Source organism: Citrus sinensis, chromosome 7 (assembly GCF_022201045.2).
Source record: "Citrus sinensis cultivar Valencia sweet orange chromosome 7, DVS_A1.0, whole genome shotgun sequence".
NCBI classification, from domain to species: Eukaryota; Viridiplantae; Streptophyta; class Magnoliopsida; order Sapindales; family Rutaceae; genus Citrus; species Citrus sinensis.
The window spans coordinates 16,781,580-16,807,286 of NC_068562.1; the positions used below are offsets into that span (position 1 = coordinate 16,781,580).

At 34.9% G+C, this 25,707-nt stretch overlaps 2 protein-coding genes, 1 long non-coding RNA gene and 1 pseudogene across 11 annotated transcripts; 1 reads left to right on the forward strand and 3 right to left on the reverse strand.

Annotated features, from left to right (window-relative positions):
* Positions 1-3,366: 3,366 nt before the first annotated feature.
* LOC127898668 (ankyrin repeat-containing protein At5g02620-like) lies at positions 3,367-4,473 on the reverse strand. The gene is made up of 2 exons (XM_052431336.1): positions 3,949-4,473; positions 3,367-3,546 (listed from the first exon to the last, which is right to left on the reverse strand). Exons 1-2 carry the CDS (start codon positions 4,471-4,473, stop codon positions 3,367-3,369), a joined length of 705 nt encoding a protein of 234 aa, XP_052287296.1.
* On the reverse strand, positions 4,346-8,312 carry LOC102623279 (ankyrin repeat-containing protein At5g02620-like). 4 transcript variants are annotated; one of them, XR_008056384.1, is made up of 3 exons: positions 8,078-8,312; positions 5,117-5,706; positions 4,346-4,478 (listed from the first exon to the last, which is right to left on the reverse strand). XR_008056384.1 is itself a non-coding variant. In XM_052444019.1 (2 exons), the coding sequence occupies exons 1-2, from the start codon at positions 8,116-8,118 to the stop codon at positions 5,226-5,228; spliced, it is 522 nt and encodes a 173-aa protein (XP_052299979.1). In that variant the 5' UTR covers positions 8,119-8,312; the 3' UTR covers positions 4,950-5,225. The 4 variants fall into 4 exon arrangements, 1 of the variants encoding a protein (XP_052299979.1); XR_008056383.1 differs by lacking the exon at positions 4,346-4,478 and adding an exon at positions 4,547-4,797; XR_008056382.1 differs by lacking the exon at positions 4,346-4,478 and adding an exon at positions 4,950-5,018.
* Positions 8,313-20,115: 11,803 nt separating this feature from the next.
* LOC112497303 (uncharacterized) lies at positions 20,116-22,264 on the forward strand. Of its 6 annotated transcripts, none has more exons than XR_008056727.1 (3): positions 20,116-21,302; positions 21,435-21,765; positions 21,889-22,264. It is a non-coding gene; the product is annotated as an uncharacterized LOC112497303 (long non-coding RNA). The 6 variants fall into 6 exon arrangements; XR_008056728.1 differs by having other exon boundaries at positions 21,438-21,765; XR_008056723.1 differs by having other exon boundaries at positions 20,116-20,817; positions 21,221-21,765.
* Positions 22,265-23,222: 958 nt separating this feature from the next.
* LOC102620941 (uncharacterized) lies at positions 23,223-25,179 on the reverse strand (annotated as a pseudogene).
* Positions 25,180-25,707: the final 528 nt, after the last annotated feature.

Sequence of the window (25,707 nt, forward strand, 5' to 3'; positions counted from 1 at the left end):
GCTTGGTAGAACTATCAAAACAGGGAGTCTTAGGTGTAGATAAGATAGAGCCTTTGAGATTCTGTGAAGATTATGTCATAGGAAAATCTTCAAGGGTGAAATTCAGTACTGGTATCCATAACTCAAAGGGGACTCTAAACTACATTCATGCTGATCTGTGGGGGCCTGCACAGACAGCTTCTCTAGGTGGGGCTAGGTATTTCTTATCTCTTATTGATGATTTCTCAAGAATGGTTTGGGTATTTAGTTTGAAGAGCAAAGACAAAGTGTTTGATCAGTTTAAGAACTGGAAAATTTTAGTTGAAAATCAGACCAATAGAAAGGTGAGGAGACTGAGAACAGATAATGGGTTAGAGTTCTGCAATAAGGACTTTGATGATTTCTGTACAAAGCATGGTATAGTTAGACACAAAATAGTAAGACACACTCCACAGCAAAATGGATTAGCTGAAAGGATGAACAGGACCCTAATAGATAAAGTTAGGTGTATGCTGATCCACTCTAAGCTACCCATGAGTCTATGGGCTGAAGCTCTTGATACTGCTTGCTTCATAGTAAACAGGAGTCCCTCTTCTGGAATCAATTTCAGAACCCCATATGAGCTCTGGTCTGGCAAACCAGCAGACTATTCTCAATTAAGAATATTTGGCTGCCCAGCCTATGCTCATGTCAAACAAGGGAAGTTAGAGCCCAGGGCCTTCAAATGTGTGTTCTTAGGATATCCTGCTGGTGTGAAGGGTTACAAGCTGTGGTGTACAGACATGAAGCCACCAAGGGCAATAATCAGCAGGGATGTGGTGTTTAATGAACATGAAATGCTTCAAAACTCAGCTACTGAAAATCAAACCATTAAGAGAGAATCAGGGGGTGACAAGAAGAGTTTTCTTGAGGTAGAGCTTCCAAGCTCTAGCACAGAAGCTGATAAAAAGATAAGGCCTGAGAATGCACCTGGAATGGATATGCCTGAACAGGAAGATGAATCAGAAGGTGAAGATGACCTCAGAGATTATCAGCTAGTAAGAGATAGAAAGAAAAGAGAAACAAAGCCACCTAAGAGGTATGCATATGCAGACTTGATTGCATTTCCACTATCAGCAGCACAGGAAATAGAAGAAGATGAACCAAAGTCTTACATTGAAGCTGTCAGTAGTAAGGACTCAAAGAAGTGGATTGCAGCTATGAATGAAGAAATGAGATCACTGATCAAGAATCACACCTGGGATCTGATTCCAAAACCAGCAAAGAAGAAAGTAGTTGGCTGCAAGTGGATTTATAAGATCAAAGAAGGTATACCAGGAGTTGAACCACTCAGATACAAAGCCAGGCTGGTTGCCAAAGGCTTCACACAAAAAGAGGGAATTGATTTCAATGAGGTTTTTTCCCCAGTGGTAAGACACTCTTCCTTAAGGATCTTATTAGCACTGGTTGCAGTAAATGACATGCACCTGGAACAGATGGATGTCAAGACTGCATTCCTTCATGGGGAATTGGAAGAAATGATTGTAATGGCAACACCAAGAGTTATGAAGATTCAGCTAAAGCTGACTATGTGTGTCATTTGAGAAAGTCTCTATATGGATTAAAGCAATCCCCGAGACAATGGTATTTGAGATTTGATAAGTTCATGGCTGAGAATAGCTTTCAAAGATGCTCTTATGATTGCTGTGTATACCACAAAGATTTGAAGGATGGGGGTAAGATCTATCTGTTGCTATATGTTGATGACATGCTTATAGCATGTAACCACATGGATCAGATAGATAAACTGAAGAAGCAGTTAAGGAATACCTTTGAGATGAAAGACTTTGGAGCAGCCAAGAAGATTCTTGGAGTAGAGCTGCTGAGAGATAGCAAGAAGGGGATATTAAAACTATCACAGCACTGCTATATAAAGAAAGTACTTGAGAGATTTGAAATGGTGGATTCAAAACCAGTTCAAACTCCTCTAGCTGCTCATTTCAGGTTGTCTTGTAATCAGTGTCCAAGAACTGAAGATGAAAAAGCTGAGATGAGCAAAACTCCATATTCAAGTGTTGTGGGATGCTTGATGTATGCCATGGTCTTAACAAGGCCAGATATCTCCCATGCAGTAAGTGTAGTTTCCAGGTATATGGCTAATCCTGGAAAGGAGCACTGGAGAGCTGTTAAATGGATCTTAAGATATCTCAATGGGACTGCAAATTATGGCCTCATCTATGGTACAAAAAGAGGTACAGAAGTTGATGTTGAAGGGTATGTGGATGCTGACTATGCAGGGGATCTAGATAAAAGGAGGTCTCTGACAGGCTATTTGTTCACACTCAGTGGCTGCACCATAAACTGGAAAGCTTCACTTCAAAGTGTTGTTGCTCTGTCAACAACAGAAGCTGAGTACACTGCAGTTGCAGAAGCCTTTAAAGAGGCAATATGGCTCAGAGGAATGGTTACAGAATTAGGATTTGAACAAAGACAGGTGGTTGTTCACTGTGACAGTCAAAGTGCTATTTGCCTAAGCAAGAACCAGGTGCATCACGAAAAGACAAAGCACATTGACATTAAACTTCACTTTGTCAGGCTGGAGGTGTCTAAAGGAGTGGTGAAGCTGATAAAGGTTCACACTGATAATAACCTTGCTGATATGTTGACAAAGGGTGTACCAGTTGCTAAGCTAGAGTTCTGTATGAACTCAGCTGGAATATGCAGGCTATAAAACTGCAGGGATAAAGTGGGAAGCAGGAACTGAGGAGTAACTGATTTGAGTTCAAGGTGGAGAATGTTGGAGTTGTGAAGCTCAAAACTGAACCTGGGGATTTGTATGACATGTCGATTATCTGTCATGAAGCATAATGACTTGTCGTTTGAATTAGAGTTCAGAGAAGCTGAATGGATTAAACGCTATGTCGGCTGGATGTGTTAGTAATGCACGTGACTCGTCACATGATTCACTAACTCAAATGGCAGCCACATCTGCGTTTTAGTTAGCAGATTGCATGAGCCTCTGACAAGTGTCCCAGAGCAGATTCAAGAATTGGTTAATTCGGTTAGATCACGCGGGAGACAGCTGATTCATCATCTTGGCTGGAAATACAGAAACGTGAGCTGACCTCTGGGGGTTCTTTCACTTGGTTCTGAAAGGACTATAAAAGGTCCTAGGCTCTATTACTAATGGTATTCTATTGAGTTGTATTCATTCTTCATATGTGTAACTTGTTCTCTGAAATCAGTAAAAGGGTTGCTGCATTTTCCACAGTGAATGTAGGCCAGAAATTGGCCGAACCACTATAATCCTGGTGCAAAGTGTGTGATCTGTTTTTCTTTGATTGTGTGATTAATTTCAGTAGGTATTCTTGGTTCTTGACAAAACTTCTTGAGAGATTAATTCCAGAACTAGATCAAGTTTCTTTGAGTGGGTCTTGGGGGTTCCAAATTGGTCTTGGTAATTAATTTGGATTCAACAGACGTTGTTGTTCCGTTTCCACTGGTTGAGCTCCCGTGCCCTTCTAAGATGTCATTTTGGTCTGGAGATGGCCTTGCATAGGCCATCTCTAGTGCTTTTATAGCAAATAACTGCACGAAGTACAAAGTATACGTATATATGTGACCCAATAGCTTATAAGAAACTGTCACAAAGATTATCAAGCAACATCGAAAGGATGATTTCAGTAGTATAGTAGTTACAGGCCAACCTCAATTGCCAGGATTTTGGTTTTTCGGGTCATAATGTAAAAACAACAAACCTATGCACTCAATAGAGGGTTTATATCGATGTAAAGGGTAATTCAGGGCTTTACATAAACATAAAGAGATGTATCCGCACAAATAAACTACAAATGTCCGCACCTAAATATGACTATATATATGTATGTATGTATGTCTGTATGTATGTATGTATTTCTAAGAAGTGGAATAGAATCAGGAATCAGTGTCTTTTATATTTACATTTGGAGATCACATGGAATATTCACATACCTTTGACATTTCCCCAGGATCGTTAGATAACTGAACTATTGCAAGAGGAGTCTCCTCTTTCTTGTTGGTTGCCCTTATATTCACACTCATATTTCTCGCAAGAACTAAAATAATGTTGAAATGATTGTTAATGGCAGCCAGATGCAAAGGGGTATTCCCATCAACATCAGATGAGTTGATCAGATCTTCAACCTCAGGCTGCTTCAAAATAAAAACAACAACATCTGCATGTCCATTTTGTGCAGCAAGATGGAGGATGTTGCGGTTTTTATTATCAATAAACTCGATGGAATCGGGGTAAGAATGGAGAAGGTTTTCCAAGATAGATAGCTGTCCATTCTGGGAGGCTAGGTGAAGAGGACTTTGCCCATTACAGTCATGTTGATATACAAGGCTATCATCTTCGTCTGATAATCGACATGCAATTTTAAAATGACCTAAGGCAGCCGCATAGCGAAGTGGATTCCTGTTACGCTCATCTCGTACATTGATGAGATCCCTTTTCGCCTCCAGTATCTTGGCCATTACAACTGAATTTAAATTTCAAAACGAGAGGTTTAGAATAATGTTATTTATTTTATCATTAAATTTCTAATAGTTAAGGTATATTCATCAACAAATAGTATCAAATTATAACAAATTTGACACCCACAAAACTTTAGCAAATCATTCACGTGTTTGTTGGAAATGACTAGATGTTCGATGAAATGCAACAAAGAGAGTATTTTGGCGGGGATGATAGAATTCGAATCCTGCAGCAACTTGGATTCTTCTTAGAGAACCTCAATGGAGCTTTTTGATGACGAGGTACAAGAATGCTTGAGATTATTGCAAATGAGTCACCTTTCACTGAAAATAAAATGTACGAATTTATCCTTATCATCTTTGCATATAGCAAGCCAGGTGGCCACGAGATTAATCTTGAGAAATCCGTTAAAAAAAGTACATTTTTGTGGTATAAAGTTCAGACCCTACGTTTTCACCCCTATGGGCGAGAGGACTAACCGAAAGGTTTTCAAATAATTTTATTTGGCTGCCATCCAGGTTCAAGTACTAGAAGAGTGAAGGGCCTAAAAAGTAAATTTAAACATTAGCAATTGCAGGCCCGTTGTTTAGAATCTTAACTATAAATGAATATTTAAAAAACAAAGATCGTGTAAAGACTCACCAAACTGTGACTTTATGATGGCACTGTGAAGAAGAGTCAGGTTATTGGGTCCTCTGTGATCAAGAGCGGACGAATTTTCCTTTATCATACAGCACGCGATATGAGTTAATCATGCATCAATGGCCAAGGAGAGTGGAGACTGCTTAGCTTTGTTATTATAACGTATTGGTTCAGGATCCTTTTTTATCATCGTGAATGCCATCTTGCCGTCGCATTTTCTAACAGCATTATGCAGCGGTGTGTTACCTTCTTCGTCCCGCTTTCTCAAAATGTCATCAAACGTCCCAGTATTATTACCATTACCGTGAGGCCTCATGAAAATTTGAGCAGCGCCAAAGTTACCGGCCCTCGCCGCAACATGCATTGGAGTTTCGGATTTATGGTTCGGCACACTTACGAGATCAGACTGATGCTTGAGTATTTCCATTACTAAAATCTCGTGTCCGAATCTTGCAGCTATATGAAGTGCCGTGTCACCATTCTGACTCGTGCCCAAAATGCGATTTCCATTTAGACGTGCGAATTCCCTGACTTTATCTGTATACCCATGTCTCAATGCTCTGAACAGTTTATGATCCACTGTTGACTCTCTGTGCAAAGATAATATAAAATGAAGACTTACTCATGTTAACTAAAGAGGGGGAAAAAAAAAGAAGTGAAAATTCCTCGACACAGGTACAATCCTTTCCAAACATCTACCCTCGGGGCTAAAACACTATTTTTTAATTATGAAATCCGTCGTTACAACTTATAATAACATGTAATTATATGAAAATTAATAAATCAATTAAGAAATTTAAGCTAAATTATATCAATACATGTAAGAGTGGAGCTATTTCAACCCACTAAAATACTCATTAAACCCAATTACTTAACAAACCCATTATCAAAATTTGAAATTTTATGCTTTACTTAACAAACTCATCTTAGTACCTATTATACTCTCATTGAACAAAACTATTATATTTTATGCAATTTTTTTTTTCAAGGCTTCTTCGTCCTTTCTTTATCTCTGTAATTATTTATTGATCTTTCTGCACCATTACAAATGCTAAGGTTTCACTCTCATATTCATTTTTTCCATCGTTTGATTTTTGTCCCATTAACCTTTGAACGTATTTTCATAAATTATACCAAATAACAAATCATAAATCACACCAAGAAAAAAAAATCTTTCTCCACTATTTATTTGCATTATATTATCACACCGAATATAGAAATCTTGGCTAAAAAACAAACCAAGTTATAAGAAATTGGGTTAGGAAGAACTTATTAACTAAATCCAACTTCCTTCGATCTTAATTCTAGTAGCATGTGGGAAACAAAATTCAAATTCTACCATCTTTAAACTTAGAAACTAGGCCACCTCCAAGGCCGTGGTCGGGTTGGTAATAGCATCAAGCTTGTAGCAGTTGACACCTGGGTTCGCGTCGTAGGGGTAGTAAGGAGGAAAAATAAAAATATATATATTTGGGCTTTGCCCACCCCCTTACTTTAAAAAAAAAAAAAACTTAGAAGTTAGGTCAGATCAAGCAAGCAAACAAATTTCATTCCTCCTGTACTTTCAATCTCTCATTGACAAAGAATATCTCTCAAGTAATTATCCTCTGTGATTCCAATTAATTCAATACCAATCACTATGATCAATCAATTCCCATTGAACAAAGAGAGAGAACAATACAAAGGAGATCAAGATGGAAATAGTGTTTTTTTTTTAATTTAACCATATTATCTATTCTACAATTGTAATTTATTTTTGGGATAACTTAGTAATAAAAATTTCATTAAAAGATGGGTTTAGTGAACGTTTTTGTGGGTTTAACTATCCTCACCCTACATGTAATTACAATCAATTAAAACTCACAAGTAGAACTTTAATGTTTCAAGTCATATACTTGATTACCAAGCTTAAATAAATTAAATAACTAAAATTTATTCATCGTTTTAAATTATAAGTATTGTTAGTCAAAGATTAAATAATAAACTAAACATTCAATACAAACGTATTTGTTAGTTGGTCTGACTCTCTTTGAAGAATCAGATGCCGATAATTCTTTTATCAAAAACTCCTTAAAGTACTCAAAATTTATTTTCTACTCCTCAAAGTACTCAAAATTTATTTTCTAACTTGTCTTCTTAGTTATTGTAACTACTAAATGAAATCTCAAAATTTACATAGACAATTTATGATAATGTTGATAATTTCTATTAGATGTTGTTTTTGTAAGTAATTTTAATACCAGCAACATTTTTATATTAGATTGATATACTTTTTTTTCAATTAGATTTGTCTTAAAATAAACTAAAGCAGTAATAACATTTTAGCCCCTTCATGTTTTAAATCTATCCAATAAATATATAATTTAATCATTTTATAAAATAAGTCACTAATTTCAATAGGAAAAAATATAATTAATTGAGAACATATTTGAAAATAAAATAAAAACTCTACAATAATATACAATTGATGAAAAACATAAGGGCAATTGAGCTGGACATATATGAAAATAAAATAAAATTTTTATTATTATATAAAACTAATGAAAACATAAGGGGTATAAATGATTTGTTTCCTGATCAAAACCGATTGCAGCCTGGTGTAGCCCAGCTGTAGGCCTGCCACTATCATGCTCATCGTAATTACATGGAGTACACACCCTTGAACATTAATTGGAAAATTTTCCATCCTCTTATATCAAGTAAATAACAGTCAATTAAAGATCATCAATCATCTAAAAGAAGAAAAAATTAATGTATATGAAGCATCTGATCTTATATTTATACCAAATAGCCTTCTTCCTTTTTTTTTTTTTTGAACCAAAATAGTCAAATTAATTAAAATCTCTTATCATGAGATAAAATTTACTTACTTCGTTTAAATTTATATCAAAACAATTTCATATTTTTGTGAGCAACACTTATATATATGTAAAAGAAACTTGAGAGGTTCCCAGCGATTACCTTTGAGCATTGATAGAAGAAGCTTGTTGCGAAGCAGCCATTTTCTCACGGAGGAGGAGTGGAATTCGATAAAACTTTTGGAATCACAACTCACAAAGAGTGCCGCTAAATAAGCAAACGGACGACAAAGGGACGAGACAGCCGGCCTGCTGTCGTGTCTGTAGGTCCCTTTGTCTTTTGTTTTTTATTTAAAAATTAAAATAATAAAAATATTAAAATAATGGAAAACAAACCAAAAGTAAAATGACAAAATGCAATTAGGTATATATATCGGATCCGCCTCTGTTGCAATAGTTATACGTACCCCAACTTTTGTCTTTTATGATTTAACTACTGTCAAATTTACTTCAGCACCTTATTCTCCTTTCATTTACAATTTGTTTATAAATCTTAGATGGTCAAAATTATCCTTCCTAACAAATGTTGAAGAAAATTGATGAGGTGTAGAGTTCAGGTATTTTTGTGCTCATGAAAAGCCACGGCAACAACGGAAGGGTAACAACTTCAGCAACAAATTCACCTTTCAGCAACAAATTTTCCTTTCAGCAACAGATTCAGCAAACAAAGTCCACTGTTGTCGAAGTAGGGAGAAAGAGATTGGATAAGTGGAATTTGATGGGTAGACTTTGGAATAAAGCTAGGTCTTTGGTAGTGTGGCTTTTTTGATGCTGGAAATAATTTATGTTAAGAAGCATGAAATTGGTTTATTGATGTTAGTTTGAACCTCAAGATCATTTTTTTTTTTTGGGATTTTGTCGATTTTGGATCAAAATATATAATAGTATCTTCTTTTTTCTTTTTAGCGATTTTGTTGATTTTGGATCCAAAAGCATAATAGTATCTTATTATTCTTTTTTTTTTATGGGTTTTGACGATTTTAATTCTAAAAGTAAAATAATATCTTCTTCTTCTTAAAATATGGGAAGATGTAGAAGAAGATGATAATGATGGAGGAAGATGAAGGTGAGGGGTGATGACGATGGAGACGAAAGTGAGAGGAAAGATAAATTTAAGGGTATTGTTGTCTTTTGTTTATATTAGTGTTTTCTGTTGATTAATACATGTTGGATGTAAACAAATAAATACTTTAATATTTATAAAAAAAATAATAAATAAAAAGAGTGTAAGGCGACTCAATAGAATTTTGTCAGTGTATGTGAGTGTAAAATACTATAATGTTTCTTGATAAATTATGAATAAAAATGGAGTATAATGTGCTCAGAGAAATTTAACATTAGTTAAATCACAAAAAACAAAAGTGGAGGTATGATACAACCGTTACAACGTAGGTGAACCCATATCTACATATTATTTTTATCTTTTATATAATGGGTTCGGGGTTCCAGTGAAAGGCTTTGTTCTGGTTCAATTTAATTTATCTTTATATTTACAAACAAAATATTAAACACATTTTTCACTTTTCGATACAAAAGAGAGTAGAGTTTAACAAGAGACTGATATTTGGCTAGTTCTCCATTGAAAAATAATAATAAGGGTAATTTATGGAAACCTCCCCTGAGGTTTGCCCTTGTTCCACTTGGAGAGAATGTATGCATATATTGACATATAGCACCCCTAACCGTGTATCAGTGATAGACTGCTGTTTGTTCTGTTACCGAAAGTGCAATAATGCCCTTCACTGCACAGTTCAATAACTAACAATACTTGCAGCAACGTGGAGTTGCAGACTTGACGATGCTTCTTGCATTGCAGAAGATAACAAAACCGAAGTTTTTAACTTAATTAAAATGCCTGGTGAATCAAGATTTTGGCATGATTTTGTTAGGATCTTATAGGGTTTGATTGAAAGAACTGTGCAACACCGTTTGCAACACACACGCAGCGTTCACAGCACACCCTCTCTCACTCTCCCTCACGGCTCATGCCACTAATCTCACCAAGCGACCAATCTCCCATTCTTCCTCACCACGCTCCGTCGACAGCTCTCACTCTCTTTCCCCTCTAAATCTAATAGTTGTGGGTCACGGGTCACACTCTCTTTCTCCCCTTGGACCTCCAAATCTAGCACAAAACGCACGGTTCACTCTCTCCCCCCCCCCCCAATTCCAGCAGCCGTAGGTCACTCTCTCTCCCCTCCAAATCTAGTAACCATGGCCCGTGGGTCAATTTGTGGAGGTAATTTGCCCCCGAAGTCCCACTTGAAGGAGCAAAGAATCTCATTTTTGTTGAAAGAAAAAAAAAGGAAGTAAATTTAGGAGAAAGAGAAGAACCCGGAAAACACTCGGCCACAGTCAGAAGAATGGCCTCTAGTACCACAATTTTTGAGATGTGCTTTATAATCAGATTGAACAGCATATAAAAACCACCTCTCATCTGGATCTATGCGTGTGTGCGTATCAAACAAAAAACGGAAAAAAAAAATTAAGACTTGCAATTCGCCTTAAAAAAATTGAACCCATATACAAAAGAAAATTGAAAAAGAAAGCTACATGGGGTGCCTGCTGGTTTTCTTTCTCTTTTGTTATGAATAACTAGTGCACCATTTTTCTGAAGAGGTGAAAAGATAATAAGAAGAAGAAGAAGCATTAATATTGGTGTTATTTTCTAACATAGGGTTAGAAATTTTGTTGACTAGCAAAGCAATACGACAAAGTGGTGGTGATGCAGGAATAGTGGCCTTTGTTTTTCAGCTTTACTGATAAAAGAACGAAATGGGTGGAGAGGAAGGGGGGAAAAGAGAAAGAAAAGAAGAATTTTTTTTTCCTTTTCTGCCTCCAAATTCTTTTGAGAGAGAGAAAGAATAAGAACGAAGATAGGGAGAGGAAGCAAAAGCTATTGCGTTCTTTCTGCAGTCAGCCGCTTTATTTTTGCAATGACGTTATTGCCCTTAATAACCAAACGGCACTCTAACGCTCATATACGGTCAGGGGTGCTGTATGTTAATATATACATAAATTCTCTCTCAGTATAGTAAAGACAAACCTCAAGGGAGGTTTTTACAAATTACCCATAATAACAATTAAAAAGACATAGGGTACTTTTTTTATAAAAAAAAAATTAGTAATAGATTTCCGATGGATAACAGATAAATATTATTTCTGCTTCAATAATTGTCCTCCTATCACTGCATGCATGATCACAAATTTCTTCATTATTTTTGTGAAATAACTTTAGCAAAAGAAAATTATTCGTTCTTTCTAATCAAATTTTATTTTTAATAATATAATATGTAATAACTAAAGATTTTTTTTGTTCCTTTTGTCGGCGTTCATCGGTCTTGCTATCAAATCAACGGGACTTCAATTATTCATACTGAGCTGTATGTCCAACGGTCACATTTGGCTTGAACGTAGCTTTCATATTCGTTGACAAAATTTATTTGTCGCTTAAATGCTGGCGTATTTACAGAGTGGTAACTCAGATGCTGAAAGCTTAATAAATATTAACTTAAGCTTAATAAATATTAATTTAATTTGTTATAATTATAATTGATAGGATAATCTTAAATATTAATTTAACTGGAGGGTGTTGTTTGGCTGGCCCTACATGAAAAGAAATAATAGTTGAAGCTTTTTATGTTCCTTTTTATTGGTAATAGATTTCAGATGGGCAGTAGACAAATATTATTTCAGCTTCAATAACTGCCCTATCACTGTGTGCATGATCACAAATTATTATATTACCTTTGTGAAATAATTTTAGAGAAAGAAAATTATTTTTTAATAACGACAAATATCTTAAATTTTTATTTTAAATAAAATAATACATGATGTGTCTGAGTGATTGATAATTTAGTATAAGATTTAAATAAATTATTTTATTATTTAATTAATAAATATTAGATTATATGAAATAAATTTTTAGAAAAAAAATTAAGATGTATAATATTAGTCAACACACTAAATTTAAAATGATCTGAATAGCAGTCAAGACTTAAGAATAAGACAATTTTCTCATTGACTGCTTGTAGAAAATTTATATAGCAGGCCTTAGCTAAACTTTGACTTGTTATATGCGGAAAGGAAAATGCTACTTACCCCGGGTCAAACCCCAAAACTCATCCAAACGACGTCGTTTCATCCTTTTTTTTTTTTTTTCCTCTTTCATTCTCCTTAAATGACGCTGTTTTGGCTAAGGCAAAACCATTACTTTCTCTTTCTCTTCCGTTTTCTCCTTCCTCTCACAGCCATTCACAATCCATTCATATATCACTGCCAAATTCAGTGACATACACTTAGTGGGTGCACTTGCAAAGCATCTGATTTGTTCCTCTCAATGTTCCCCAACTTGTCCAGATTCTGAACCACAATCAACACCAACAATGCCACCACCCCTGCCCCCAATGAATGCCCAGCAAATGTCAAAGTATAATTTGGGTTCCTGTCAACCAAGCCCCTTAAAAATTCACACTCGGCATCAAAAACCCACCTTGCAGCCTTCAATGACCCATTGTGAACATATCCACCATCAAACTTTGTCTGCCCAAGTTTGTTATCAAGCAAAACTGCATAATCACCTTCTTTTGCTAGGTTAAACCCCCTAATTGCCAAAACTATATCAGTTTTTTTTATAAGACAACCCAATCTGGATTGATTATAGAAGAGAAGAGAACGAGGAGACTATGCAGGCATCCTGTATTTCAGTTCGATGAAGGAAAATGGAACGGGGCAAACGAAGGGGCAACTGGGTTCTGAAGGATTTGCAGTTGGATTTGCAAACAAACGTGGTTGTCGGTTGATGAAGAGAACGAAGAGAAGAGAATGAAGCAATGGGTCTGTAGTTGGGTTAAATGAAGAGAAGGAAGAAATCAGAACAAAGAAAAAAAATATAAGCAGAACGTTGTCGTTTTAAAACGAATCAAAACAAAAAAAAATAAGAGCCGAAAGCGACGACCTATGCTGTCGTTTCGGGGTTTGACCCGGGCAAATAGCAAAACTCATGCGGAAAAGCATGTTTGAGATAAGGGAATTGTGGACGATAATCACAACTGCGTTTTGTGAAATAATTAAAGATTTTCTTTTTGGTTTCTTTTTTATTCAAACAAAAACAGAAATCATCTTGCTATCAAATCATCTTCTCCAATCTTCTAATGAAAGTGCAGGACTTCAATCATCTATGCTGAGCTGTATGTTACTGCTATCACTTCAGAAGTTGGGACAAGGCTAGGTTGCAGAAGTTGCTGCTATCGTCCAAAGGTCACATTTGCTTGAATGTGACCATTATTTTTGTTTATAAATAGTACTTATAGTTTAATATAGTATTTAGTATAAGGTGTTGTAATTTTTAAGATATAATTATATTAAAAAATTATAATTATAAAATAAAAGTTAATAATATATGATAAATATAATTTTTAATAATAATTTTAATAAAAATATAATATATTTTTTCATATACGTTGAGTTTGAACCGACAAGCTATTGATTCAGGTCTCTTCTAAGATCTAATCTTGAGCTTTAGATCCTCAAATTAAAAACCTAATTACCTAATCGATATATCTTAAATATGATCAATACAACTAATAAGATTTAAACACAAAGAAGCAATAAGAATCACAGAATCAACATAAAGGATTAAAGTGGTTCGGCCGCAAACAACCTTATATCCACTGTGAAAGTCAAAGAGAGTTTTCACTATTTGATGAGAATACAAGATACAATGTTATCAAGGGGCTGTAAAGAAACTGAATGAGCCAAAGAACAAGTTCTAAGGCTATGTATACAATGAGATATGGATCTTTTTGTCAACATCCGTTTCTGGTTTTGTAACAAACCCAAAATTTTTGTCTTATTTTCATCATTCATGACGCTTCATATGAGATTTGGATAAAATTGAGTGGTTTGATAATATGAGGACTGGGCCGAGTCTAATGTGTATTGGGCTAATAGACTCTTGCTTGGGCACACTTGAGTTGGATGTAAGCACTATGAAGTTCGCCGTTAATTTCAATAATTACTGTTTCACAACATTTACGAGTGCACCAAAAAAAATATTTTAAAGTTCACAGCATTGTAAAGTGTTCGAATTCAACTCCCCTGAAATGATATGTTAGCTATGTTTTAGATAAGACCTAAAAGAAGAAAATTGAAGTTAAAGAACTCCATTAATATGCACTTCAAATGGGACATCAGATTCCCTGTAAAATTTCTTCCCCTTGTATATGCTCTGCACTGTTTGGTTGCTAACTAAGTGAATATCTTATTGTTCCAACTGAACATTGAAAGTTCGTAGAAGAGTTTGTCCATTTTAGAAAGTTAAATTTACGTTCCTAATAATTAATTAATTGAAATCAGTAAACCACAAGAGAAAATATGCACCAAAGTCTTGACAATGAAGCAGAAGTTGAGATGCTTCTACTAGCTGCCCAGCATTCTAGCAAGATGAAGTGAAAGCCTCAAAAGCATTGAAGGACTCAGCTTTGTAATTTTCTACTTTTACTACTTTATCCGGAAAAATATTATAAAGAAAAACAGCCTAATATAGAAGAGAGAGAAATAACAAGTCGGTAGGATCAAATGTGTCAATTTTCATCTGCCCTTTACTGCTTCACTTTGCTCAATCAAGTGGATTTTTCATTCAATTCTTGAGGATTTGAATTTTACTGCTCCAACTCTGTATCTGTAAGGCTTAAGTCTTCGGGCTTCTAAGGAGAGTGAGGCAAAAGCTGAACATTTGTGGCGTCATATAAAAGATTGTGGTTCCGAATCCATTTCACATTAGGCATTGGAATGTTTACGGATGGTATACAGGATGTCACAAATAGTTAAAAGAAGCGATTTGATTGAAATGCCTAGATGTTCGATGAAATGTCTGTGCGATTGAGCTTCACCAGAAATTGTTGTTAGTGTGCGATGGGTATTTCAAAATACCCAATCCTACACGGTTGAATTTGAATTAAATTAAAGGAGTTCAGATTTAAACTTAATGGACCAAATAATGTTAATAAAATTGTTGAAAGTTAATTGACTCATTTTAGTAACGTAAAATTTAGTTATCATTATCAATACTTGTTCCTTTTAAGTTGTGTTTCTTTCAATAATCTTTCTGGTGATTATATATTCCTTTCATTACTTATTCTCACTGCATGTGTTCTTTTAGATTCCCAATATGTCACGTACAGTGTCGTCCCAATCTCTTCTTCCACGGATGCAGGTGAGTTATTCCACATTCTCTCTTTAAAATGTGTTTTTCTATCCCTGATCCCTGCTTTTGTAATCTTCTACACGTGCACTACCCCGACCTTCGGGCGCTGCTGCGCGAGCGACTCTCCGCGGGGCACACCGAAGCCCCTCGCAAAGCCTCGCCCCATTCCGAGTCCCCTCCCCTCACCAAATACCCTTTTTTTCTCCTCTGGATGATACACGAGGATCGAAGATCTTGGTAAGAAATTGATGTTCGTTCCCTTGTCTGAATCTATGATGCAGTTTGGATTAGCTGGTAGCAATCCCCAAAGGAGTTACGCTTCCCAAATGTTGAGTGACCAAAGTATGTCCCATCACCACATTTCTTTGCTTTTCTATTTAATAATTTATCATTCCCTTGAGAAAAAGTGAAAAACAGATTCTACAACCAAGTGCTTCTTATTATCATATGCTTATTCACATCGTCATTTATCGTTCCAAGTTAGAACTCAGTTGGGTCTTTTGGTTGCAGTGTTCATTACGGTGGCGTCAAATCCATGTAGTAATTATATCAACAAGTCTTGCTGAGCTTCTGGAATTCTCTTTAAATTTTCTTTCTTGTTTTCTATCATTTTCTCACCTGCCAAAACTTTCTTTACATAATCTAACTCAGAGACAACAAAATGAGCAGTAATTATATCTTCTCTACCTGGATAATTGCTTGTCGTAAATGACCCTTAAAATTCATGCACTGTAATGTAATACAGGGTTGTAATTGTAAGCCTCATCATACTCTTTGCTTGTGAGTTAGGCTTAGCCGTGTAATACTTTTCTTTTAAAACCAGACTCACATAACCTAAAGTTTAGTTGGAAAAATTGGCTATTTAGTAAGACACTGAAGGTTAATCAGTTGCATATTTTTCTAGTGTGGACAGCATAATTTCACGACTGTTTACTTATTAATTCCATTACCATGATCGGCTGAAATTTTGTCATACATTCCATTTGAAAATTAGTAATCTGTGAATGGATGAAAGATTAATGAATGCATACATCCAATTTGAAATTTTGTCATACTTTTCAACTGCGAGGCATCAGATAATGGATTCAGAAATGACCAAGGAAAAAAGCATGTTTCACATAAACACATCTTTCAATTCAACAGCAAATTTTAACAAAGAATAGTGAGAATGTTTCAAGCATTTTGCTACAACTTAAAATGTAGAGTTTATTCACTACAATGGGATACTGAAATTGAGTTACAAAAATGAGTGTCTGAAACAGAAGATGGAAAAAGGTCTCCAGCCTAGGCGAACTCTGTGGCCGTGGCTGCTCAATCTTGTTTTTGCCTTTGAGCAAAGATATGAGGAGACCAGGAAAAGCAACTGCGGCATCTTTGTGAAAGCCAATCTACCCTGTGTTTTCATGGAGACACAAATTATTAAGAGATTATTGTTGGTATGGAAATGAGAAAAAGAAAAAAATTTACTTCATTAATTTTCATGGCTCTCACTAGTTGTTACTTGTTAGATGGGTTGGAATTCAAAAGAAAATTTGGTGTCCTTAAGAGTAAGAGAACCAAAAAGGGCAACAAAAAAAAAAAAAACACTACCACCCAAATGGTGCCTGGAAAGTCACTCTTGAACTTGCAAGTTCAGATGTGCTGAACTTATTCCTTTATTTGATTGATCAATTAATCATGTATATATGCTGCTAATGCCAAGCCAAAAATGTTCTAGAAGAATAGATATAACAGAAGACTTACAATTCTTTGGGGCATGAAGTAATTTTTGTTAGCCTAAAGGGCTATATATAATATAAGTTTGATGATAACAAACATATGTATTAAGTGATTTAATAGATATTGTATTTCACATTTTCACTAGTTTTTTAAGGATAATATTTATGCGTGTGAATCAAGTAAAATCAAGTTCAAGACACTCAACGGACAACCGCGAAATCAAGAATAAAATTTAGAGCTAAAACGGACAAATTAGTGCGATAAATTCTTGTAAAACTGGTATGATTTAATTGATGCATGATTTAGCATTTGAGAAGCTCAAGAGATAATTTAATTAAATACTTTTCATAAACTAAAAGGTTTTATTTTTATAAAGTAAAGTATTTTGTGGATTTGAGTAATGTGGACTTAAAATGCTAAGTTTTGAAATCTTTGATTTTAATAAGTATTATTATTAAATTTCGGAGTTGGACGTTTTTATAAACATTTGAAATGTTTTGGGCCATACTATAATTTATGAATATTTTGGACTAAAGTGAAAGAATTTGAGAACTTTGAAAAATATGGGTATTATGTTAAAAAGGATCTTTTGCGAAATAATAATATCTTTGGGGCCATATCATAATTTCAGAAAGTTTGAAAAAGACAACTATTCTTAAGAAGTTCTGAAATTGGACCTATTTGTAAAGTTTTATGACGTTTTGGGCGTAGTATAATTATAGAAAGTTTCAAGCCAACGTGTAATTTTAGTGAACAATATTAGTGTAGCAAAATTCAAAAATAACCGTAATATCACTGTTCCTGAGCGGCTAGCCTGATAAATCAAGCGGCTAACCGCTTGGGCGCGCTGGAATTTGCCTATAACAGCTACTTTGAGGCCTTTAACTATAAAAACTCAACTCAAACTTCATTCTATGAACTAATGCAAGTAAATATAAGATCATACAACATATATTGAGCTTCCAAAATGTAAATCATCATAAATTGAATCATTGTTGAGCTATTATTTGCATATCCACTCTTAAAGAGAGTTTCATTGTTGTGATTTTTATTTCTCATCAAATTGTGAGTGTACAAGTGTGGGAAACACTTGGGTTGAAGAGATTGGGGATATAATCTCTTGTTGTAAAGGTCCATTGACACCTTGGAAGTCAATTGTAAACATTTGAAGCCTTGGAAGGCTTGGATAGTGAAATTCTCAAGCTGGGTGAGCTTGGAGGCGTGGACGTAGGCGAAGATGACCGAACCACGTAAAAATCCTTGTGTTTGTTTTCTCTTCCCTTACTCTTTTAATATTGTGCTTGATTGAATTTATTGTTTTGATTTGATTAAGACAATAGATTAAATTGTTGTGTGAATTATATCACATAAAATTTAAAAACCCAATCCACCCCTCATGTTGGGTTGCATAACTTACATTTCAGTTTTATCATCAACTTGGCCATCTGGGACTTTCCTATCCAATGAAAATGCCGATGGCACTTGGGCAGTAGTGGGGAGTGTTTCAGCGAAAAGGGGGATGTTCCGGCCAACGTGCGGCTTGAAGGAGGCGGCGAGAACAAGTACCTATGGTTGCCGGGTCCTATACTTATGGGGAGAGGTGATGGAGGTGTTGGTGGTGATGATGATGGAGAAACATTTCCATCCTTCAATTTTTCTTCTTACTCTTCCATAAAAATAAAATTCAGAAAAATGAAAAAACAAAAACAAAATGATTTGAATTATAGGTATGAACCGAACGGTCTCAAGCCCACTTGTTAACCTAACAACCACCACTTTTCCTATAAAGTGATGGACAACACAAGTGAGAAATTGTAATTAATATAGATTGATTAAATCAATATGTTTTTCAGAAACTGTAACATGTGATTATACGTCTGTTAATAGCATCACATTTACAGAAGAGGTTGACGAAATAGTCTATTATTATTATTATTTAGAAATAACATATAAATGTTTATATAAACTGGTGATTTCAACTTTTCTATCTATTTGTTCTTTATTCTCTAAAACCTTGTAATCCCTTCTTTGTATTGAGTGAAAATTAGTTAAATATATCCATGATTGATTTTTATTCTTAAAGTTTGTTTCTTTGTTAAATATAAGGACATATACTCAAAATTAAGATAGTCGCAAAAAGTTACATATTTAAGGGCCAATTTGCAATTGTTTTTGGGAGATTTAAAAGTGATTTGAAAAGTAAAAAATTAATTTTAATATTTGATAAATATTTTTTAAAAAATCACTATTGGCAAAATCACCTCATTCTACATTAGATTTAAAAAAGCAGTAAAGGATTAGTTTTTCAAAATATGATTTTGATAACCAATTTTATACTTAATATAATTTCATATATATTCTCGTTTCTATCATAAAAATTTAAAATTATCTTTATTCATTTAGAAAAAAAATCATTAACTTTAAAAAGATTATCATTATTATCAATTATATTGAGATGACCAAAAAATTTAACAATATCAAAAATTTAGTTTAGTTTAGTTATTATATATACATAATAAAAATTATTTTTTCCACATGTTTATAAATGTGTAAATAAATTCTATTTTACATTATATCTAATTTAGTAATTTGCATTCTTTTAGTAATTTTACAGTAAAATGTAACAGACACATATGACTACTTTTAAAACTCACAATGTTTTTAAATATAAAATTTTATAAAATATTAACTGATCCTCTTCACAATTGATTATTTCTACAGTTATAACTAATAACAATTATTTTAAAAGTTATAGATTGTGAAATTAGCCCTAAATCTAATAAATGTGTTTAATTTGAAGTTTGGAGAGGTGGGGTGCACATATCAAGAGAAAAAAAAGAAAAAAAATTACTAAAGCATGGTTCTGAGATTGTATTATTGCAATTCTTTATTACATAGAATGGAAAGATAAAATCTTGAAAAAAGCACGCTTATTTTCTGTTACATTACTTTTTTTTAAAATATTTTGGTTAAGCTTTACGAAATTAAACTATCTAAATTTTTTGATACCGTAAATTAGTAATAAAAAAATGGGACTCTATTATATTGCAACTGTTGTATAGTACCAAAGTTTTTTATCGTTATCCAATGTAACCATTCGATCTAAAAGTAACTGAATGCTTCGTAGATGGCCACGTTTGTGCTAGAGAATACCGGAGAAGTCGGTCAAGAAAAAGTTTACTTGCATATGAAAATGCACGTGACACGTTATGTTAAAGGAAGTGTGACTTAAAAAATGAAGTTAAGGCGACAATCGAAAGAAGCCCCTGGGAAAGGCCAAATGGATGAAGGAATCGATTCCCGGAGGTGATTCCTTCATCGCTGAAAGAAAAAATTGGGCGAGTCGAAGCTTGAGACATTTTGTGAAGAGGGCAGATGCCCTAATTTGAGGGAGTGCTGATCTGCCGGCGAGACGAGCACCTTTTACGTAAACAGCTTTTTGATCTTGGGGTTACCTGTACTTGCTGTTGCGGGTAATTATTCGGATCTATCAAATTGCACTTGCGTTAATAGGAATTTGGAATGCGTGTTAATTAGGTTGGATTGATTGCAAATGATAGAATTTGCAATGTGAAGAAGTAGTTTGCACCTCCATCCCCTGAACTTTTGGGAGCCATTTGGATTATTTGGTGATTACGAGTGTTGATAGAGATGACTTTGCTGATCAGTGAAGTGGTCAGTGTTGATAGAGATGAATCTCGCGTCCCTTCGATCTGTTCCTGTGCTAATCGAATCACCCGTAATTTTTTTTCTGAAAAGATTTAAAACTCGTAATTAACTTGCATGTATTAGCAGAATATATAAATTACCACCAACACAATAATGAACGAACGAGGGCATTTAGCTCGGCCAATCATATCTCTCTACTCTCAGCAACAGTGAGATTTTTAGAATTTTTGGTCTGCTTCTACAAAATGGTATGCTTTTCTATCTCTATGCTTTTTATTTTATTTATTCTCTTTGTATGAATTTATGTTGTTGGTTTGGGTGAAAATCGAAGTCGAGTACAATCGATCCAATTATTGTTACTAGATTCGCGAAGTATTTTAACTTGATAATAAGATAACAACGAGATTTTGAATCTGGTGTTGGAGCTTTTAGAATTTAGATGTGTTTATTTAATACTTATCTCATATTCTCAAGCTGCAATGCTTCTTTCTTTAATGTAACACCTCCCAATTTGTTATGTTTCCTCATTAGATTTTTGACTGTCAAAAGGCTTTAAATTCTTCCAATTTCTTTTTTCAATCACTATTTTTCTCTTTCCAATACTGATGATTTTGATTTTGGTCTTGCTTTGTTGTTTTAAAACTTTGCCAGCCCATGCATTTGATCATGGTTTCATACTATCGGGTTTTGCAGAGAAAGATGACCAAGAAGGCATGAATTGTTGGAAAGTATGGTGTGTATTGAGGCTAGTTTTATTATTATTATTTTTTTTTTGGGTTTGTTTAGTGTCCTCAAGTATAAATGTTATGGTAACGTAGACATAGATTTTCATTTTTTTTTTAACCTTGGGATATCTTTACATCAGTAGCAGGCGGAAATATTATGTCTCATCAAGCTTTGAGCATGAATCGTGAGTTGTTCGCGTGGTTGCTCGAGAAAGCTTGGTACTGGTATTATACAAATAGAAATTTATGATAGGAACCATATCATGAAAAGCCTTGTGGTGCTCTCTCTAGCCTTTTGTTAACCCTGCTTTGATGTTTTACTTTGTTTTCGCATGTGTGGCCTGGGGATCTTGGAATTATAAGGTATTATTCTTTTCCACGTACCTATTATGGTGCCAGTTTGCATAAGCAGAATAAGAAGATGGGAGGTCAGTCAATAGAGCAAGTACTTACAGTGAATTCTGTGGGAAGGTAATACATTCCCCTCTTTCCTGCTCTTTATCTTTTTCGTTTCTTTTTATGCTCGTGGATCAATGACTCTTCGCTTTTGAATGTGGATGTGTTAAATGTTTACATATTCCTTGCTGTTGGTAGTATGCTATAAAGAGGAAGGTTGTAGGAATCTGGAGTTGCAAATACTGTGGCAAGGTGAAAGCTGGAGGTGCTTAACACTTTGATATAAGATTCTTATCGGTTGTCATCTTTACTTTGATTATTCAATTTAAATTATTCAAAATTCTGTCCTAAGGTCCCTTCCAGTACTGCTAGTGTTGTGACCATGAGGAGTATCATTTGGAGGCTGAGGGAGCAGACTGAGAGCTAATTTTTTTGCCAATCTATCTTTTTTTTTCATTTATTTGTGATGGGAGTAATTCCTAGGGCAGGATTGTCTAAATGGATTTTTATGCTTGGATATTTGGTTTAAAAAGTTTTGAATTTGAATCTCTTTGTTAAATAGATTTTAATAGAATTTTAGCTTTGTGATGTTAACTTCATGGCCTGTTGCTTCACAATTGTGGTGTTAAATATCATTGCTATAATTTTTAAATAGGCCACAATGAAAATTGATTTCCGCCATTAGTAATGATTCATAAGAAACTTGCTCCAATTGAAATTGGATCTTTTGTTATTGTATTTTAGCGAAATGAAATCAATTCCTTCAAAGGTATAGGTTGATTATCCTTTTGGATTAAAACCCATTAACTCCCCAAGATATAGGCAGGCATTGACCGTGTTTCATTGTATGAACCAATGAGTTCATTTACTAATGCTCCAGCTCTTACATTACATCTAACTTTACAAAACTCTTAAGAAGATAGAAAAGGCAAGTATTATCTCAACACACAAGCTATTGTCATCGCCTCTATTCTCTCTCTCCATTCCCTGTTAGTCTGGGAATTCATCAAAATAGATGATCTTAGAAGGATAGACCTGATACAACCCTCTTCCACCATCTTAATCTGAGAAGCAAATATTATTAATGCAAGGACTTTTAAAATTTGAAGCCCATTCGATACAAAAAGGTGGAGAAGAGAGGATGATGACTCATTAGTCATCATCGTCTTGAAGCTATCAAGACAATTGTACTACTATGTGAGACGCACATAGGTATATATCGTACAATAGGAAGGGGATGTTATCTTTGCTGTTGTTATGATGCGTTTGTTTTTGGACAGTCTTAAAAGCAGCAACTCTAGTTGCATTTACAACTCTGTTAGCTGCTGCTACAACCCTGTTAACCTTCTCATCTACCTTGGCCACATCATAAGCTTTTTCTGCTGCTCGCTGTGCTTCCTGATTACGAGACAAAAGCAATAAGAAAAGAAAAACCCCCGATTAACAAAAATTAACTTGAAGAAAGTTATTATGAAATTAACAAGTTTTGTGTAACTCAGTGTGGTTTTCTCACAGACAACCAAACTCAAAAATAACTTCCGACTGTTATCCTAAATTTCATTCATCTTTCTAACATCAATAAAATGCTGAAAGTGAAAACATATGTTAATCATATTACAAAAAGAACATTGAAACATCTGCAATAAAACAATAAAGCTGTAATAAATTTTAGGCATCAACGGCTGCTGAGTGGTCACAAATAAAAGTTTGGTTAAAAAGGTTCAAATAGCTGCACTACATTGAGTACTTTGAAGTGGTAAACTGCAATAGGTGATACAAGATGAGTCATATTCTGTGTGCTTGGAATGTCAAGAATTCCATTTCGCCAGTAACCAGATTGGGTTTCCCCATTTCTGAATGTTTATATTCCAAGCCCTTATCTTCTACTCTGATGCCAGGCTCCTCCATATTGATGCCCATTGGCAAAACAATAGACACCAAATCCATGTATCTTGTCCTCAAAATATTCTCCAACATATGTGTCCCCATTTCTAAGTAAAAAACTTGGATGTCAATATGGGAAGAAAAAGATTGATATGCCTATGCATTAAAAAATACCAGAACAAACAATTACTACAATCTACCATTAACTTGCAAACTAATAAAATTCAGCAAAGTATCCAGACCAACAAAATGAACACCAATTATCCTTATGAATGACATCTTCAAGATCACTATAACCTTTGGCCACCGATTAATGCAATTACGATCAAACCTAAGCTCGCTTGCATTATCATCCAACAGTTGTCAGCGAATCCAATAACGAGTAACAGTCTAGTACTAATGTAGGAACACTAATTTAAAACCAATGGAACATAATCACATGATCAATATCACTAGTAAACTCATGGTGATGAAATCAAATGATACAAAGAACAGATTTCATAAATTAAAACTACATGGCTCACGTTATGAGCCTTGTTGACCATATTCTAGCAGATAAAGTGCCTCATCTTTTCCCATCTATGCAAGTACCATTTCATTAATTAAATTCAATGTCATTAATAACGTCCTCAAAATCGAAGTAAAAACCAGAAAAGTATATCAATAAGCATGGAAACTAATGCACATACAAAGGTCACCAATCCTCAATTCTGGCAACAAATAGCACAATCCATTAAAAAAAAAACTTTATAAATATTAACCCAAGACACCCCAATTAATTAATAAAACTAAATCCGTTGGGTAAAAAAAAAAAGAAACTACCCGAAATGGTAATGGCCAAGGCCATGCTTGGCCCCCCACTTGAATTCGCCAACATATCGACTCCCATCCTCACAAGTATGAACTCCACATCCACGACTCTTCCCATTAGACCATTCACCTATATAAACATCCTCGTAATAATACCTATAAACCCCAAAACCATGCCTAAAGCGTTGCCTATATTGGCCCTTATATCGGCTCCCTCTAGCCAAGTCTCGACTCTATATCTGTCATATTTGCCATCAACCCCTGTCACCCTCATATCTACCACTCAGATAATACACACCACTCCCAGAACATTTCATTGTCATACTCACCCTTATAAACATTGCCATTGCGGTAGACTTGCACCGAGCAACCGGAATTTCCCCTCTTTACTGGCTTGGGCCTTGACCCAATTGACCAAAACACAAGTGGAGGCGGCCTCGAGATTTTGGAAGGATTAGCGAGTTTAATTGGTAAAGAACAGGCAAAGAACAAACAAATGGAAGCAAACAAGAAAGAGCGAGATTGAGAGAGAACAATAAAGCCACGGAGAAGGCAAAAGCTGATAAGAAATGGAGAAAAAACTAATGACTCGGATGAGAAACGAGAAAATAAAATAAGGGCAACGATAATAACAGAATCAGCCGCAAGCGAATTCTCAAACGATGGAGGTTTTTGCAGCGGCGGAGCAACCAAAACGCGGTGGATTTGGCAGCATTCAACTGCGGATTCAGAGAATTGAATTGAGGGTTTAAGTGATTCGATCAGCACAAGAAAAAGATCAAACTGACGCGAGAATCACTTGATTTGACATATGCCCAAAACTTTCAGCACTGCTAATTTCCCATTGCATTTTGCCGAGATGATTATAATTTCACCGTCGATTGCCCAGAAATGAGAGGCCACATTCATGTAGGAATCATCATAAATTTTTTAATTCCCACAAAAAGCGCAATCCTCTAATTCTAAGATGAAATCGGCGAAACTGTAATAAGTACTACGAAATTTTCAGAGCCCACGCTCACTGAACTGCTCTATAAATACACAATCGGCTGCAACGGTTACTAATAGCTACATCAATTTTCGAAGAATTAATTTCAGCCGTTAGATTTTATAAGAAAGCATCCGACGACTTTGCTGACTGAAGACAAAAATTATGGTATGATTCAACAGTTGCAGGATTAAAAAAAATGAGCAGTCACGATTCACGAGGGGTGTACACACTGTTAAAAGAAGAGAATTAAAGAAAGAAAAGACCAGTTAATGTGAGTTTTAGACTCACGTAAAATGAGTTGAAAATTTATTATTATTATTATTTCTGTCTCT